This window comes from Cherax quadricarinatus, chromosome 24, assembly GCF_038502225.1.
Source record: "Cherax quadricarinatus isolate ZL_2023a chromosome 24, ASM3850222v1, whole genome shotgun sequence".
In the NCBI taxonomy this organism is placed as follows: Eukaryota; Metazoa; Arthropoda; class Malacostraca; order Decapoda; family Parastacidae; genus Cherax; species Cherax quadricarinatus.
Window position 1 is genome coordinate 11,289,492 of NC_091315.1, and position 18,981 is coordinate 11,308,472.

The 18,981-nt window shown below is 39.9% G+C and overlaps 1 protein-coding gene across 1 annotated transcript in view; it reads right to left on the bottom strand.

Annotated features, from left to right (window-relative positions):
• The window catches only part of Prp8 (pre-mRNA processing factor 8), a 104,268-nt gene extending 86,400 nt beyond the window's left edge, over window positions 1-17,868 (bottom strand). The window contains exons 1-2 of the mRNA XM_053779548.2: window positions 17,736-17,868; window positions 3,198-3,433 (exon numbers count right to left, since the gene is read on the bottom strand). Coding sequence (XP_053635523.1) covers window positions 3,198-3,421 — 224 coding nt within the window. The 5' untranslated portion in view covers window positions 3,422-3,433; window positions 17,736-17,868. The remainder of the gene's footprint in view (window positions 1-3,197; window positions 3,434-17,735) is intronic.
• Between the last annotated feature and the right edge of the window lie 1,113 nt (window positions 17,869-18,981).

Genomic DNA, 18,981 nt, shown 5'->3' on the forward strand with positions numbered 1-18,981 from the left:
AAGCCAAAGAAATATAAGAGGGGCCTGGAGATGTGACTAACGAACAGAGGAAATGTTATTTTAGTGCCAGGAATGTCTTTCTTGTTTATTCTAGACCCTATTTGGAAATTGGCATCTTTTGAAATTTGTGTGAAATAGGCAAAATTGCTAAATTCTGACCAATGTATTGGATAGTTGAAATCAGTAAATGGGTGGTTTCTTGTACTCATTCAATAGAAAAAATGGAGTTCTAGAGAAATAGTTATGATTTTTGTCGATTAGTACACTGCAATTGGCCAAAAATAGGGCTCAAAATGGGCAAAATCGCCAATGCGTAAACATCGTCGAGACCGCTAAATTCACGAGAGCATAATTCCCTAAGTTTTCCATCAAATTTCATACTTTTGGTGTCATTATGATCGGGAAAAGATTCTCTATCTTTTCACAAGGAAAAATAATTTTTTTTTTTTTTTAAATTTGGCCGACCCTGAGAACAAGTCTCGGAGAGGGCCTGTCGACCCTCAAAGGGTTAAATAATAGCACCAACCACTCCAAAACTATATCCCCACCTGCTTTTAACATTTCTATCTTTATCCCATCAATCCCAGCTGCCTTACCCCCTTTCATTTTACCTACTGCCTCACGAACTTCACCCACACTCACAACTGGCTCTTCCTCACTCCTACAAGATGTTATTCCTCCTTGCCCTATACACGAAATCACAGCTTCCCTATCTTCATCAACATTTAACAATTCCTCAAAATATTCCCTCCATCTTCCCAATACCTCTAACTCTCCATTTAATAACTCTCCTCTCCTATTTTTAACTGACAAATCCATTTGTTCTCTAGGCTTCCTTAACTTGTTAATCTCACTCCAAAACTTTTTCTTATTTTCAACAAAATTTGTTGATAACATCTCACCCACTCTCTCATTTGCTCTCTTTTTACATTGCTTCACCACTCTCTTAACCTCTCTCATTTCCTCCATCTACTCTTCCCTCCTTGCATCACTTCTACTTTGTAAAAACTTCTCATATGCTAACTTTTTCTCCCTTACTACTCTTTACATAATCATTCCACCAATCACTCCTCTTCCCTCTTGCACCCACTTTCTTGTAACCACAAACTTCTGCTGAACACTAACACTACATTTTTAAACCTATCCCATACCTCTTCGACTCCATTGCCTATGTTCTCATTAGCCCATCTATCCTCCAATAGTTGTTTATATCTTACCCTAACTGCCTCCTCTTTTAGTTTATAAACCTTCACCTCTCTCTTCCCTGATGCTTCTATTCTCCTTGTATCCCATCTACCTTTTACTCTCAGTGTAGCTACAACTAAAAAGTGATCTGATATATCTGTGGCCCCTCTATGAACATGTACATCCTGAAGTCTACTCAACAGTCATTTATCTACTAATACATAATCCAACAAACTACTGTCATTTCGCCCTACATCATATCTTGTATACTTATTTATCCTCTTTTTCTTAAAATATGTATTACCTATAACTAAACCCCTTTCTATACAAAGTTCAATCAAAGGGCTCCCATTATCATTTACACCTGGCACCCCAAACTTACCTACCACACCGTCTCTAAAAGTTTCTCTTACTTTAGCATTCAGGTCCCCTACCACAATTACTCTCTCACTTGGTTCAAAGGTTCCTATACATTCACTAAACATCTCCCAAAATCTCTCTCTCTCCTCTACATTCCTCTTCTCCAGGTGCATACACGCTTATTATGACCCACTTTTCGCATCCAACCTTTACTTTAATCCACATAATCCTTGAATTTACACATTCATATTCTCTTTTCTCCTTCCATAACTGATCCTTCAACATTATCACTACCCCTTCCTTAGCTCTAACTTTCTCAGATACTCCAGATTTAATCCCATTTATTTCTCCCCACCGAAACTCCCCTATCCCCTTCAGCTTAGTTTCGCTTAGGACCAGGACTTCCAACTTCTTTTCATTCATAACATCAGCAATCATCTGTTTCTTGTCATCTCCACTACATCCACGCACATTCAAGCATCCCAATTTTATAAAGTTTTTCTTCTTCTCTTTTTTAGTAAATGTTTACAGGAGAAGGGGTTACTAGCCCATTGCTCCCGGCATTTTAGTCACCTCATACGACACGCATGGCTTACGGAGGAAAGATTCTTTTCCACTTTCCCATGGACAATAGAAGAAATAAAGAAGAACAAGAGCTATTTAGAAAAAGGAGAAAAACCTAGATGTATGTATATATATATGCATGTGCGTGTCTGTGAAGTGTGATCAAATGTAAGTAGGAGTAGCAAGATATCCCTGTTATCTAGCGTGTTTATGAGACAGAAAAAGACACCAGCAATTCTACCATCATGTAAAACAGTTACAGGTTTCTGTTTCACAGTCATCTGGCAGGACGGTAGTACTTCCCTGGGTGGTTGCTGTCTACCAACCTACTACCTACAGTTACTTGAAAAAAATATTAAAAAATAATAGAAAAAAGTACAAAAAACAAAATAAACGATTACCGGGTGACCGGCAGTCGGCGATGATGCCATATGCTGTCCACTTTGTCAACTTCACACCTCCATATCTTGGTAAGTATTGATGGAAAAAAAATTTTTTAGCCTATAATGTTTAGAAAAAAAAAAACTATCTTTTCATTAGAAAAAAATAATAATTTTTTTTTTTAATTTTTCGACCCTGAGAACAAGTCTGGGAGAGGGCCTGTCAACCCTAAAAAGGTTAATCTCACTCCAAAATGTTTTTCTTATTTTCAGCAAAATTTGTTGACAACCTCACCCACTCCTTCATTTGCTTTTCTTTTTCACTCCTTCACCACTCTCTTAACCTCTGTATACTCTACCCTCCTTATATCATGTCTGTTTTGTAAAAACCTCTCATGCTAGCTTTTTCTCTCTAATCACTCTTTACCTCATCATTCCACTAACAACCCCTCTTCCCTCCTGCACCCACCTTAATATATCACAACTCTTCTGATGTGCACACTAACACTGCATTCTTAAATCTACCCCATACTTTAACTTCCTCATTACCTGTACTCTTACTAGCTCATCTTTCTCCCAACAGCTAGTACCCATTTTCTTCCACCTTAATGAAGGGAAATGGATGATAGCTGAAATTTTTTGGGATATTTTTCCAAAGAACTCATTAAATATGAATGATTTTTAATCATGAAATAGAAAATTTAATACCTGCGAGCTTTCTCCTGCATTTTCTCCAATGAAACATTTTCAACTGGGGGAGGTCCAGCTTGTGGCCGAGGGATTGCCTGTGCCTGAGAATGTGCTTGGGCTTGAGCCTGAAAATGTGCATGCATCTGAGCATGAGCCTGAGCCTGAGCAGCAGCAAGTTGAGCCTGCTGCTGGGCCATGTAAGCCCAAGGGCTGCCTGGAATAAGATATGGCGGCAGTGCCATTTTCTTGTTTGCCTGAAACAAAATGAAGAATGTTATATGTATGACATTATAAATTTGACTTAATACATGTACAAGCTAGTACAGTACCTTCAAATTCAGACATATTTTATAATTCATAAGAAACTGGAGCAAAGCAACTCTAGAAGTAATCCTCTAAAAACCGAGACACGGGAGAGGGGAGGGAAAGACACGGGAGAGGGGAGGGAAAGACACGGGAGAGGGGAGGGAAAGACACGGGAGAGGGGAGGGAAAGACACGGGAGAGGGGAGGGAAAGACACGGGAGAGGGGAGGGAAAGACCCGGGAGTGGGGAGGGAAAGACACGGGAGAGGGGAGGGAAAGACACGGGAGAGGGGAGGGAAAGACACGGGAGAGGGGAGGGAAAGACACGGGAGAGGGGAGGGAAAGACACGGGAGAGGGGAGGGAAAGACACGGGAGAGGGGAGGGAAAGACACGGGAGAGGGGAGGGAAAGACACGGGAGAGGGGAGGGAAAGACACGGGAGAGGAGAGGGAAAGACACAGGAGAGGGAAAGACACAGGAGAGGGAAAGACACAGGAGAGGGAAAGACACAGGAGAGGGAAAGACACAGGAGAGGGAAAGACACAGGAGAGGGAAAGACACAGGAGAGGGAAAGACACAGGAGAGGGAAAGACACAGGAGAGGGAAAGACACAGGAGAGGGAAAGACACAGGAGAGGGAAAGACACAGGAGAGGGAAAGACACAGGAGAGGGGAGGGAAAGACACAGGAGAGGGAAAAACATAAGAGAGAGAAGGGAAAGATGCTGGAGAGGAGAGAGGAAGACAAGGGAGAGAAAAGGGGAAAATGCTGGAGAGGAGAAAGGAAGACACAGGAGGGAGGGGAAGACAAACAAACAAAAACTTTATTTCTATAAAGTGGAGTACAGATTATCATACAATTAAGGTGACTACATACTATATATAAACAATAGAAAACCTCTTATTATACAAAGCAGTTCATGCAGCCTTAAAACTAAATTATGATTATAAGCATACAAGAATATGAACACAGTTTCTATAATATTGAAGGTATTCTGTAATTCAATAAAAAAAAAGTTAAATATCAATACATTATGTATATTAAGGATGATGTTAGGTACTGAGTTCAAGGAATGATAAATAAGGGCAGGGACAATAAAAGATGAAAGAATTGTTCAGCATAAATTGTTGTTAGGATCAGGAGAGAGGGAAAGACACAGGAGGATGGGATTTAAAGAAAAGAAAAAATCAGACAGACAGGTCATAAAAGGGCACAGAGGTACTGCATGAGGCATTGAGTAGAATGAAAGAGGGTAAAGCAACTGGAATTGATGGGATCATGACAGAAATGTTAAAAGCAGGTGGGGATACAGTTTTGGAGTGGTTGGTACTTATGTTCAATAAATGTACGAGAGAGGGGAAGGTACAGTGGAGCCTCAAATTTCGAACTTAATCCGTTCCAGGAGCTAGTTCTAAATTCGAAAAGTTTGAAAAGCGAAGCAATATTTCCCATAAGAAATAATGGAAATACAATTAATCCATTCCAGAAACCCTAAAATATTCACAAAAAAAAAAAAAAAAAAAAATTTATAGAGATTAATTATAGTTTTACATACAGACAACAAATATAGTGTACAATTATGTATTAATAAATTTAAATAAGCATATAAAATAACATTTTTACTTACCTTTATTGAAGATTGGTGATTGCATCTGGAAGACAGGGAGGAGGAGAGAGGGAGTTGGGGTTAGTGTTTGGAAGGGGAATCCCCCTCCATAAGGACTTTAGGCATCAAAGCCCTCTCTGGGGTTACTTCCCTTCTCTGTCTTTTAACCCTTTGGCTGTTTACGTCGTATATATATGTCTTACACGCCACTGTTTCTGACGTATTTATACACGTAAATTCTAGTGACTTCAAATCAAGCAGGAGAAAGCTGGTAGGCCCACATGTAAGGGAATGGGTCTGTGTGGTCAGTGTGCACCACATAAAAAAAATCCTGCAGCATGCAGTGCATAATGAGAAAAAAAAAATTGACCGTTTTTTTGGATTAAAATGCCGACTTTGAGGTGTATTTTCGTATAGTATTTATCGTTGTATTTTCGTTTTCATGGTCTCAGGTGATAAAATAGAAAACATATTATAGACAGAGATGATTTTCTTTACTTTCACGAAAACGACCTTGAAATTGAGCTCAAAGTAGCGAAAATGTTCAATTTTTACCAATGTTCAGGAGTAAGCAAATTACACCACACTTCCAATGCACGTCAACCGGGGAGTCTAATATTTTTTCACTAGTGCACTATTATTTATACCATTTTTACAATAATGCAGTAGTCTGCATAACAGTAAATTTTGTATTTTTTTGTATGAATAAAACATCAAAATAGATATCAATAGTAATATAAGTGGCCTAGAGACGTGACTAATGAACAGAGGATATGTTATTTTAGTGCAAAGAATGTCTACATTGTTTATTCTGGATCCTATTTTGAAATTGGCATCTTCTTTAATTTGCGTGAAATTGGCCAAATTGCCAAATTACTGGGTAGTTCAAATCGGTAAATGGGCGGTTTCTTGTACTCAACTGATAGAAAAAATGGAGTTCTAAAGAAACAGCTATGAGTTTGGTCAACTGGAACAACGGAATTTGCCAAAAACAGGGCTCAAAGTTGGCGAAATTGCCATTGTGTATATGTTGCCGAGACCGCTAACTTCGCAGGAGCGTAATTCCAAGAGTTTTCGACCAAATTTCGTACTTTTGGTGTCATTACCATTGGGAAAAGATTCTCTATCATTTCATAAGAAATTTTTTTTTCTGAAAATTTATCGACATAGAATGACAGTTTCAGAAAGGAGCCTGCAACAGTCAAAGGGTTAATGACACTGGACCAGCTTGAGAGTCACTGGACCCCTGTCTCACAAAATAACTGTCCACAGTCCTCAAGTTTCACACCGCGCTCATACTTCTGTATTACAGTAAAACCTCAAATTTCGAACGTATCACTTATCGAACTTTTCGAAAATCGAATGCTTTTTTCGAACCAATTTTGTCCCTATTATCGGACTCGCCCCTATTTTCGAACCGCCGGGTATCGGACCTATCCAGCAGCCCGCTCTGTCCACATCCCCACGCAGGCGCCGTGAGCCAGTCTGGTTTTGTTGATGCTTGAGTGAACACTAACCTTCGCTCTCATTCAAACATTTTACGATTATTTCATTGTGTTTAGTGCTTGTGGGACTGTGAAATAAGCTACCATGGGCTCAAAGAAACTTGCTAGTGGTACCCCTGTGGTAAAGAAAGTTAGAAACACCATAGATGTGAAGAAGGAAATAATACAGAAGTATGAGAGTGGTGTGAAACTTGTTGAGCTCGCCAGGATGTACAGAGGACTGTGGACAGTTATTTTGAGACAAACAGAGGACTGTACACAGTTATTTTGTGAGACAGGGGTTCAGTGACTCAAGCTGGTCCTAGTGGCATTAAAATACAGAGAAGGGAAGTAACCCCAGAGAGGGCTTTGATACCTGAAATCCTCATGGAGGGGGATTCTCCTTCCAAACACTAACCCCAACTCCCTCTCTCTTCCTCCCTATCTTCCAGATGCCATCACCAATCTTCAATAGAGGTAAGTAAAAATGTTATTTTATATGTTTATTTAAATTTATTAATACATAATTGAACACTATATTTGTTGTAAAACTATAATTTATCTCTATAAAATGTATTTTTTGTGAATATTTTTGGGTTTCTGGAACGGATTAATTGTATTTCCATTATTTCTTATGGGAAATATTGCTTCGCTTTGCAGACTTTTCGAATTTAGAACTAGCTCCTGGAACGGATTAAATTCGATATTTGAGGTTCCACTGCATTTCCTTCTTCACGTCTATGGTTTCTCACTTTCTTTACCACAGGGGTACCACTAGCAAGTTTCTTTGGGCAGATGGTAGCTTATTTCACAGTCCCACGAGCACTAAACACAATGAATTAATCGTAAAATATTTGAATGAGACCGCAGGTTAGTGTTCACTCAAACATCACCAAAACCAGACTGGCTCACGGCGCCTGCGCAGGGACACAGACAGAGCACGCTGGCGGACAGGTCCAGTACCCGGCGGTTCGAAAAAAGGGGCGAGTTCGATAATGGGGACAAAGTTGGTTCGAGAAAAGCAGTCGATTTTCGAAGAGTTCGATACGTGATACGTTCGAAATTTGAGGTTCCACTGTACCTAGGGAGTGGCAGAGATCGTGTATAGTTCCTTTATATAAAGGGATGGGGGACAAGAGAGTCAAAATTATAGGGGGAATAAGTTTAAAGAAGTTTTTGTGGTATTTATGGATTTGGAAAAGACATATGACAGAGTGGATAGGGGAGCAATGTGGTCTACCTACCTGGAAGGTATTCCAGGGATCAGTGTCCCTGACATGTTGCAAATGTATGGAATAGGAGGTAGGTTATTGAAAGCAGTTCAAAGTTTTATGAGGATAGTGAGAGAGGGAGATTATTTTCCAGTAAAAGTAGGCCTTAGACAAGGATGTGTGATGTCACCGTGGTTGTTCAATATATTTATAGATGGGGATGTAAGAGAAGTGAATGCTCGGGTGTTGACAAGAGGTGAGGGACTAAATGATAAAGAATCTAACACAAAGTGGGAATTATCACAGTTGCTCTTTGCTGATGACACTGTGCTTTTGGGAGATTCTGAAGAGAAGTTGCAGAGGTTAGTGGATGAGTTTGGTAGGGTATGTAAGAGAAGAAAATTAAAAGTGAATACAGGAAAGAGTAAGGTGATGAGGATAACAAAAAAAAATTAGGTAACGAAAGATTGGATATTAGATTGAAGGGAGAGAGTATGGAGGAGGTGAATGTATTCAGACATTTAGGAGTGGACTTGTCAGCAGGTGGATCTATGAAAGATGAGGCGAATCATAGGATTGACGAGGGGAAAAAAGTGAGTGGTGCACTGAGGAGTCTTTGGAGACAAAGAACTTTGTCTATGGAAGCAAAGAGGAGAATGTACAAGACTACAGTTATACAACACTCTTACATGGGTGCAAAGCATGGGTGGTGAATGTTACAAACAGGAGAAGGCTGGAGGCAGTGGAGATGTCGTGTCTGAGGGCAACGTGTGGTGTGAATATAATGCAGAGAATTCGTAGTTTGGAAATTAGGAGGAGGTGAGGGATTACTAAACTACTATCCAGAGGGCTGAGGAAGGGTTGTTGAGGTGGTTCAGACATGTAGAGAGGATGGAACAAAATCAAGTGTGTATAAATCTGTAGTGGAGCGAAGCCAGGGAAGAGTTCAGCCTAGGAAAGGTTGGAGGGAGTAAAGGGGGGTTGTGTGTGCGAGGGGCTTGGACTTCCAGCAAGCATGCGTACTTGTGTTAGATAGGAGCAAATGGAGACAAATGGTTTTTAGGACTTGACGTGCTGTTGGAGAGTGAGCAGGGTAATATTTATGGAGGGATTCAGGAAAACCGGCAGGTTGAGTCCTGGAGATGGGAAGTACAGTGAATGCAGTTTGAAGGAGGGATGTTAATGTTACAGTTTTATAACTGTAGTGTAAGTGCACCTCTGGCAAGACAGTGATGGAGTGAATGATGGTGAAAGCTTTTCTTTTTCGGGCCACACTACCTTGGTGGGAAACGGCCGGTAAAGTGTGTGGCAGGGTTATTACTGAAACAATTAGAGGTAAGGCAGAGAGCAGAATTGCAAAGGAACAAGGAGGCTTTAGAATGAGTAGGCAATGTTTAGATCAAGTGTTTATACCAAAGCATATAAATGAACAATATTTAGATAAAGGTAAAAAAGTTTTTGTTGCTTTTATGGATTTAGAAAAGGCATATGATAGGGTGGATAGAGAAGTATAGTGGACCCTCGACCAACGATATTAATCCGTTCCTGAGAGCTCATCGTTAATCAAAATTATCGTTAGTCGAGTTAATTTTCCCCATAAGAAATAATGGAAATCAAATTAATCCGTGCAAGACACCCAAAAGTATTGAAAAAAAAAATTATTACCACATGAAATATTAATTTTAATACACACAAACTGAAGAAGACATGTACAATTACATGACACTTACTTTTATTGAAGATCTGGTGATGATTGATGGGATGGGAGGAGGGGAGAGTGTGGATGGTGTTAGTGTTTAGAAGGGGAACCCCCTTCCATTAGGACTTGAGGTGTCAAGTCCTTTTCCGGGGTTACTTCCCATATTCTTTTAATGCCACTAAGACCAGCTTGAGAGTCACTGGACCTCTGTCGCACAACATATCTGTCCATAGAGGCCTGTGCCTCCCGTTCCTTTATGACATTCCTAAAGTGTTTCACAACATTGTCAGTGTCACAATTAAACACGTGTTCAGGTTTCAATTCTTCACTGTCTATGTACTCCTTGAATTCCTGCACATATTTTTCAGCTGCTTTTTGGTCCAAACTGGCAGCCTCACCATGCCTTATCACACTATGTATGCCACTACGATTCTTAAATCTCTCAAACCAACCTTTGCTGGCCTTAATTTCACTCACATCACCCCACTAGTTGCAGGCATTTTTCTAATTAAATCCTCATGCAACTTCCTAGCCTTTTCACATATGATCGCTTGAGAGATGCTATCTCCTGCTATCTGTTTTTCGTTTATCCACACCAATAACAGTCTCTCAACATCTTCTATCACTTGCGATCTCAGTTTCGAAAATATAGTTGCACCTCTGGCAAGAACAGCTTCCTTGATTGCCATTTTCTTGGCCACAACAGTAGCGATGGTTGATTGGGGTTTTGTGTACAACCTGGCCAGCTCGGAGACACACACTCCACTTTCATACTTAGCAATGATCTTTCTTCATATCCATAGTAATTCTCACCCTTTTTGCTGTAGGGCTGGCACTAGAAGCTTTCTTAGGGCCCATGGTGACTTATTTTGCAGGTGCAATCACTAAAAACGCTGTGATAATATGAGATGTTCCAATTGTACACTGTGTGTCTATCATTATTATACTTCTCAAAAACCGTCAGTATACATCTAGAATCACTACACAACTACTCCCAGAAAACCACACATCAGCCATCACTACACTAGGAATCTTCAATCTGCGGTAGCTGGCTGGCTTGTAAACACTGGACTCAAGTGGACACACCTTGAACGGAACGAATCGTGTTGGTCGAGTTTTTTAGCGCTAGTCGAGGCAAAATTTTTGGTTAAAATTTATCGCTTTTCGAATTTAATGTTAGACAATGCCATCGTTGGTCGAGGGTCCACTGTAATGTGGCAGATGTTGCAAGTGTATGGGATAAGTAGGTAAGTTATTAAATGCTGTAGAAAATTTTTATAAGGATAGTGAGGCTTAGGTTAGGGTGTGTAGGAGAGAGGGAGATTACTTTCCAGAAAAAGTAGGCCTTAGACAGGGATGTGTAATGTCACCATGGTTAACATATTTATAGATGGGGGTTATAAAGGAAGTAAATGCTAAGGGGGTGAGATTAAATTATGGAAAATCAAATACAAAATGGGAGTTGACACAGTTACTTTTTGCTGATGACACTGTGCTCTTGGGAAATTCTAAAGAAACATTCTGAATGTGTGTGTTGACTTTTAGTTTGCTGTCCAGGTGTATTCAAGAATTTAATCTTGTCCTGTCTATCAATTGGTGTATGTTCAAATGAATTTATTTTAGCTTTGTTCCCAAGCATTATATAAATTTTGTTATTACAGTGGAACCTCAGTATACGAGCAGCTCCTTACTCGAACTAAACTCAGCACTAGACCAAACAAATATGACCTGCCAGAACTTTGCTGTAAACTATTTTGTGTTCCTTTGCATTTTTTGGTGTTTTTTTGTATTACTTGTATAAATAAGTCACCATGGGGCCTATGAAGATTAGTGATAACAGCCAACCAAACAGAAAATTGGTTGGGAAGAACTTGTTCGATACTCAAACGGAGCAACACTCGAACAGCCTTCTGGAATGAATTAAGCTCGCATACTGAAGTTCCACTGTATTTAGACTGAGTCTGTTAGTCATGATCCAAGTAAAATATCTTTGCAAGTTCAGCATTTATAGTGTTGGTGAGTGCAGCAGGAACAGCATTTGAAGTAACAAAAGTTGTCATCTGCAAATAGAATTGGTTTAAATCCCTGTGAAACATTAGGAATGTCACTGATGTATATAATGAACAGCTGAGGGCACAGGACACTACAATACCTAGTGGAACCCTTATTCCATAATGTTCTAATTTTAACAGTAAAATGACATGGACTACTGTATCAAAGGATTTTTTGAGGTCAGTAAAGAGGCCCATTGGATATTCATTATTTTCAAGAGTATTTTTATTATCGCAACACTGGAACTTTGTCCTGGCCTGAAACCAAACTAACACTGGTTGAGGATATTGTGCTTGTTATGAAGTCATTATTTGTTTACATATGTAAATTACTTTTTCAAAGATTTTAGACAGTATATCTGGAGTATACCTGGAGAGAGTTCCGGGGGTCAACGCCCCCGCGGCCTGGTCTGTGACCAGGCCTCATGGTGGATCAGAGCCTGATCAACCAGGCTATTACTGCTGGCCACACGTAGTCCAACGTACGAGCCACAACCCGGGTGGTCAGGTGCCAACTTTACGTGCCTGTCCAGTGCCTGCTTGAAGACAGCCAGGGGTCTATTGGTAATTCCCCATTAAGTATGCTGGGAGGCAGCTGAACAGTCTTGGGCCTCTGGCACTTATTGTGTTGTCTCTTATCGTGCTAGTGGCACCCCTGCTTTTCATTTCGAGGGTGTTGCACCGTCTGCCGAGTCTTTTGCTTTTGTAGGGAGTGATTTTCGTGTGCAAGTTTGGTACTAGTCCCTCTAGGATTTTCTAGGTGTATATAAACATGTATCTCTTCCTCCTGTGTTCTAGGGAGTACAGATTTAGGAATTTCAAGCGTTCCCAGTAACTGAGGTGGTTTATCGCAGTTATGCGTGCCATGAAGGTTCTCTCTACATTTTCTAAGTCAGCAATTTCACCTGCCTTGAAAGGTGCTGTTACTGTGCAGCAATATTCCAGCCTAGATAGAACAAGTGACCTGAAGAGTGTCATCATGGGCTTGGCATCCCTGGTTTTGAAGGTTCTCATTATCCATCCTGTCCTTTTTCTAGCAGATGCGATTGATACAATGTAATGGTCTATGAAGGTGAGATCCTCTGACATGATCACCCCCAGGTCTTTGACATTAGATTTTCACTCTATTGTGTGGTTGGAATTTGTTTTATACTCTGATGAAATTTTAATTCATGTTTTCCATATCAGAGTAATTGGAATTTCTCATCTTTGAACTTCATATTGTTTTCTGCAGCCCATTTAAAGATTTGGTTGATGTCTGCCTGGAGTCTTGCAGTGTCTTCAATGGAGGACACTTGTCATGCAAATTCAGGTGTCGTCTGCAAAGGAAGATACTGCACTGTGGCTTATATCCCTGTCTATGTCGAACATGAGGATGAGGAACAAGATGGGGGCGAGTACTGTGCTTTGTGGAACAGAGCTCTTCACCATAGCTGCCTCAGACTTTACTCTGTTGACTACTACAGCTTGTGTTCTATTTATCAGGAAATTATAGATCCATCTACCGACTTTTCCTGTTATTCCTTTATCACGCATTTTGTGCGATATTACACCATGGTCATACTACTTGTCGAAGGCTTCTGCAAAGTCTGTATATGTATTACATCTGCATTCTGTTTGTCTTCTAGAGCATCCAGGACCTTGTTGTAGTGGTCCAGTACTTGGGACAGACAGGAGTGACCTGTTCTCAACCCATGCTGCCCTGGGTTGTGTAACTGATGGGTATCTAGATGAGTGGTGATCTCGCTTCTTAGAACCCTTTCAAAGATTTTTATAATATGGGACGGTGTGTAGTTCTTTGCTATTGCTTTACTGCCCCCTTTGTGGAGTGGGGCTATGTCTGTTGCTTTTAGTAACTTCGGGACGACCCCAGTGTCCATGCTCCCTCTCCACAGGATGTTAAAAGCACGTGATAGGGGCTTCTTCCAGTTCTTGATGAACACAGAGTTCAAGGAATCTGGGCCTGGGGCAGAGTGCACGGGCATGTCATTTATCGACTTTTCAAAGTCATTTGGCATCAGGATAATATCAGACAGGTGTGTGTCTACCAAATTCTGTCTCTCTCTCTCTCTCTCTCTCTCTCTCTCTCTCTCTCTCTCTCATAAAAAATTCATTTAGGTCTTCGACTCTCAGTCTGGTTAGTGGCTCGCTAAAAACCGAGTCATATTGGGACTTGAGTAGCTCACTCATTTCCTTGCTGTCTCTGTGTAGGACCCATCCCATTTAAGTAGGGGTCCAATACTGGATGTTGTTCTAGACTTAGATTTCGCATAAGAAAAGAAATACTTTGGGTTTCTTTCAATTTCATATATGACTTTTAGTTCTTTTCGCATTCCTTGACTCCCGTAAGATTCCTCTAGCTTTAGTTTAATGTGTGCTATTTCTCTAACCAGTGTCTCCCTACGTATTGCAGATATACAGTGGACCCTCAGTTAACAATGCCATCGGATGGCGATAAAATCGGATACCGATACATTTTTGCGTCAAAATATTGGCTCGGTTAACGATAAAAAAAATTCACTTAAGAACATTAGTTCAGAATGTGTCCTCGTGGCCTGAGCTGCCCGGCCACTCCAGTGTGGCCAGAGTGCCATTGTTTACATGCCAGTGCAGACGATTACACGCGTACATTCAATACATTTTGTATTATTCCATTTTTTTTAGTGCTTGTAACTTCTAATAAACCCACCATGGGCCCAAAGAAAGCTTCTAGTGCCAACCCTGTGGTAAAAAGGGTGAGAAATACTATTGAATTGAAGAAAGAGATAATCGCAAAGTACAAAAGTGGAGTACGTGCCTCCGAGCTGGCCAGGTTGTATAACAAACCCCAATCAACCATCACTACTATCTTGGCTAACCAAAAGGTAATCAAGGAAGCTGTTGTTGTGAAAGGTGCAAACGTGCTTACAAAACAGAGATCGCAAATACTCGAAGATGTGGAGAGACTATTGTTGGTGTGGATCAACGAGAAACAATTATCATGAGATAGTGTTTCACAGTCAGTTATATGTGAAAAGACAGCTGCATGCAGATCTCATTAATAAAATGCCTCCAACTAGTGCTGATATTGATGAATTTAAGGCCAGCAAAGGCTGGTTTGAGAGATTTAAGAACCGTAGTGGCATACACAGTGTGATAAGGCATGGTGAGGCACCAGTTCTGACAAAAAAGCGGCTGAAAAATATGTGCAGGACTTTCAGGAGTACATAGAGGCTAAAAAATTAAAAGCCCAAGTGATCGTGATAAAACAGGCCTGTTTTGGAAGAAAATGTCAAACAGGATCTACATTACTCAGGAGAAAAAAGCACTCCCAGGACAGCCTATGAAATAGCTTCATCTGCAACAGCAACAGACCACAGCTGAGGAAACTGCTTCAGAGGAGGGGGAAGAGAGATGGAGGAAGTTGCCTTCTTCAACAATTCAGGACATTTATACAATGTGGACAAAGGTGCAAGCCTTTATGGATGAACATCACCCTAACACAGCTGTTGCAAGCTGTGCTGGTGACTTTCATGACAATGTTGTGTCCCATTTTAGGGAAATCTTAAAGACATGCCAGAAACAGTGCTCTCTGGACAGATTTTTGGGGCAACAGGGGTCCAATGACTCTCAAGCTGTTCCTAGTGGCATTAAAAAACATAGAAGGGAGGTAACCCCCGGAAAAGGACTTGCAACCTAAAGTCCTTATGGAAGGGGATTCACCTTCCAAACACTAATACACCTCCATCCTCTCCCCTCCTCCTGTCTCATCACTAAGTGCTCAATGAAGGTAAGTGTCCTTTTATGAATTATTAATGTATTTATTCTGCATGTCTCATTGTTTTCTGTGTAGAAAAATGTTTATTTCATGTGAAAAAATAATTTTTTTTAATACTTTTGGGTGTCTGGAACAGATTAATTGGATTTCCATTATTTCTTATGGGGAAAATTAATTTTTATAACGATAAAATCTGTTAAGGACAAGCTCTCTGGAACGGATTATCGTTAACTGAGGGTCCACTGTACTGGCGTCTTATAGCTGCTCTGTTATTCTTTGCCTTCGTCTATATAGGGAGTGCCTTTCACTTTCTAGTTTACATCATCTCCTTTTCCTTAAGGGAATATGCCTTGAGCATACCTCAAGTGCCACAGAGTTAATTTGTTCTAGACATAAGGTAGGATCCATGTTGCTTAGTCTATCTTCCCAGTTTATATCATTTAGGACTTGGTTAACTGGTCCCACCTTATGTTTTTGTTACTGAAACTGAATTTGGAGAAGGCTCCCTCGTGACTGATCATATTTTGTCGGTCTGGGGCTCCCCGCATACAGTAGTGGCATATTTGAAATTAGTCTGTGATTACTGACTTCTGATGAGCCATCACTTTTGTAGATTGGTGTGAAAATTAAAGACAATACGAGAAGTTTTCTTGAATACTTGGAGAGGGTTTCGGGGGTCAACGCCCCCACGGCCCAGTCTGTGACCAGGCCTTATGGTGGATCAGGGCCTGATCAACCAGGCTGTTACTGTTGGCCACACACAACCTGATGTACAAACCACAGCCAGACTGGTCAGGTACTGACTTCATGTAAGTGGTGGTATATGTGCTTTGTTTCTGGCTTTATTTTTCAACATAATTGGTAAGTTTATTTTGGTACAGGTACACATAAGTACAATTACTATACATAGCAACATATGTGTAAATTACCAAGAACAGTCAAATGACTTATTTCCATTGGGGTAACCATGGTTGTAGTAAAGGATAGGTACAGCAAGGTTGGATGGTTATCAGCGAGGTAATACACAACTTGAGCAGAGGAGTTAAGGATTTTACTGGCTAGAGATGTTCCAATATATGGAATGTAGAACGTCTACATTACTTATAATAATAATCTTTATTTACTACAAGTACAAAGTATGCAGACCATAGATGACATCAATGACATACTACTATACAGAAATAAAGCTGATTGTTATGCTGAGCATTTCGGGCAAATTAGGTCAGTGTCCCAGGATGTGACCCACACCAGTCGACTAACACCCAGGTACCCATTTTACTGATGGGGAACATAGACAACAGGTGTAAAGAAACAAGCCCAATGTTTCTACCCTCGCTGGGAATCGAACCCAGACCCTTGCCGTGTGAAGCGAGAGGTTTAGCCACCAGGCCACCTGTGGAAAATACTGTATGTATTTTCCGGAAATACAGTATTTTATATGTAAATTGATGGCCTATATTGTATTTAATAAAAATTATATTATAAAAAATGGAAAGCTCGGCGCCTGCGCGGACGAGCAGGGAGTCGCCATGTTTTTTGAATGAGCCAAGAAAACGTTAGTGAAAATAAGAAGAATTTTCATCGCTCTAGAGGTTACATTGGGCTTACAACTCTCAAATAGGAGCCGAAATTATTGGAATTGCAGTCCTGCATAACGAGAGAATCAGGCGACTGGACAGGTCTCCGTAATTAGATGAAAACAGGATATTACCCCCAGCTAAGTCATGTCTATATATTTATGTTTATAGTTCTGGTCAGTATTATTTTCATAAATGTAGACAGGGGGGGTTTTTGAGTATGATACACAGTAATCTCCAGACAAATTGGTGAGTGTTATGATTATAAATTTTCCTTGTTATATAAATGTGTATATGTAATAATTTATTAAATTTAATATACAGTCCACAAAAATTATAATAATTTTACCAGAATTCCTGGTGTGTATGTACATTTCATTTGCAATTAATATAGGTCTAGAGCAACTTGTGGAGAGATAGATGGTAGGTATCGAAGGGGGACATTTTTGCGACCTAGGTGTCCTAAAAATTCCTACTTGTCTCTGCAACTTTGATAAATAATAATTATCTTTGTTACCATTTACTTGTATGTATGTAATGAGATTCATCCAGGTAAATGTAATTTTCTACAAATTTAGTTGCCCGTTGGTCAACATTATCATCATTATCACACCACCAGAGCCCCAGAACATATCAACATTCATAACAGAGAACACATTTATCAGCTGTGGAATTTGTTATTTATATACATATTAGCCTAAACACAAGAATAATAATAATAATTACTGCGAGTACCAAGCCTGATCCACTTCCAGTGAGTTTCCCATCATAAATGTACCTCCATTCTATATCCACTTACACAAACTTTTACCTTCAGGCACTGATACTAATTTTCTTAAGTTACTAGCAACATCAAACACCGCCTTACCTGTTGTTTCCCACACAATAAACTAGCGTCTGGCCGCCACCATAGTCTTGTTTACCACAACGTTGCTCCACTAATGCTTCTCGCCCTACAACAACACACAAGATATCCACATGAAAACTTTAGCCAACGTATTTCATTTAGTAATAAGCATAGGCTAATAACACTAATTTTTGTTCTTCTAATTTAATATTAAAATTATTATTCATTTATTTGTAGTCTTCGGAGGATTACTGGCATTTTCCTTTATTAGAAAACCGCTATTAGTCATTTCAATGATGTGGAAAAAGACACTTATGAATTACTTTATAATTTGTGCATGATTGTACCATGTATGACGTGTAGATGATTCATTACATTTGTAACTTGGTCATGATTGTGACCAGATCTACCTGGGGTTCATTACCTTGTAACTTGGTCACCAGGCCCTGTGGCAAAAGCCCTAGCTTCACTGGGTGAGGGTCCGGGTTCGATTTCCGGCGATGGGATGGAAAAATTGGACGTGTTTCCTTTCACTGGTTGTCCATGTTCACCCAACAGTAAAGTGGGTACCTGGATGTTAGTCAACTGGTGTGGGTCGCATCCTGGGACAAAACTGACCTAATTTGTCCGATGTAATATCCCCAGATTGTAATTTGAGTAAACTTACTGTCTCTTCACGAAATTCAATTTCAATAACAAAAACATACAATGGGATCAAGTAAACCATGTCCTAAATGAAACAAGCTGGAAAGATATCCTAAACAGCACGGATCCGAACATTTGCCTAGAAAAAATTAATTCTGTGGTTCTTGAGATCTGCTGCGAAAATATTAGCTACGTTAACTTACAGATATCTTGGTGTAGATGTACCCTTTAACAAATCCACTTTACCACAACTAAATAAGAAATGCAAAGCTAGGCTAAATGTTCTCAGAGCTGTTGCTGACTACAACCCCAACTATGGTGCTAAAGTGAGAATCGTGAGAATGATGTACATAGCCTATGTTAGGTCCTTTATTTATTTATTTATTTATTTATTTAATAATTTGAACATACAGAGGTACAAAATAATACAGGTAAGAGCAGCATGCCAAAGCCACTTGTATGCATAGCATTACGGGCAGGCTTAAAATTAACTTAAGATATACAATTTACAAGGTTCAGTTATTCAGTATTTATTTGGTTTTGGGTGAGTAAGTGATCTTTGAGAAGAGACTTGAATTTATAAACAGGTAGTGTTTCTTTTATATTTACAGGTAATGAAATC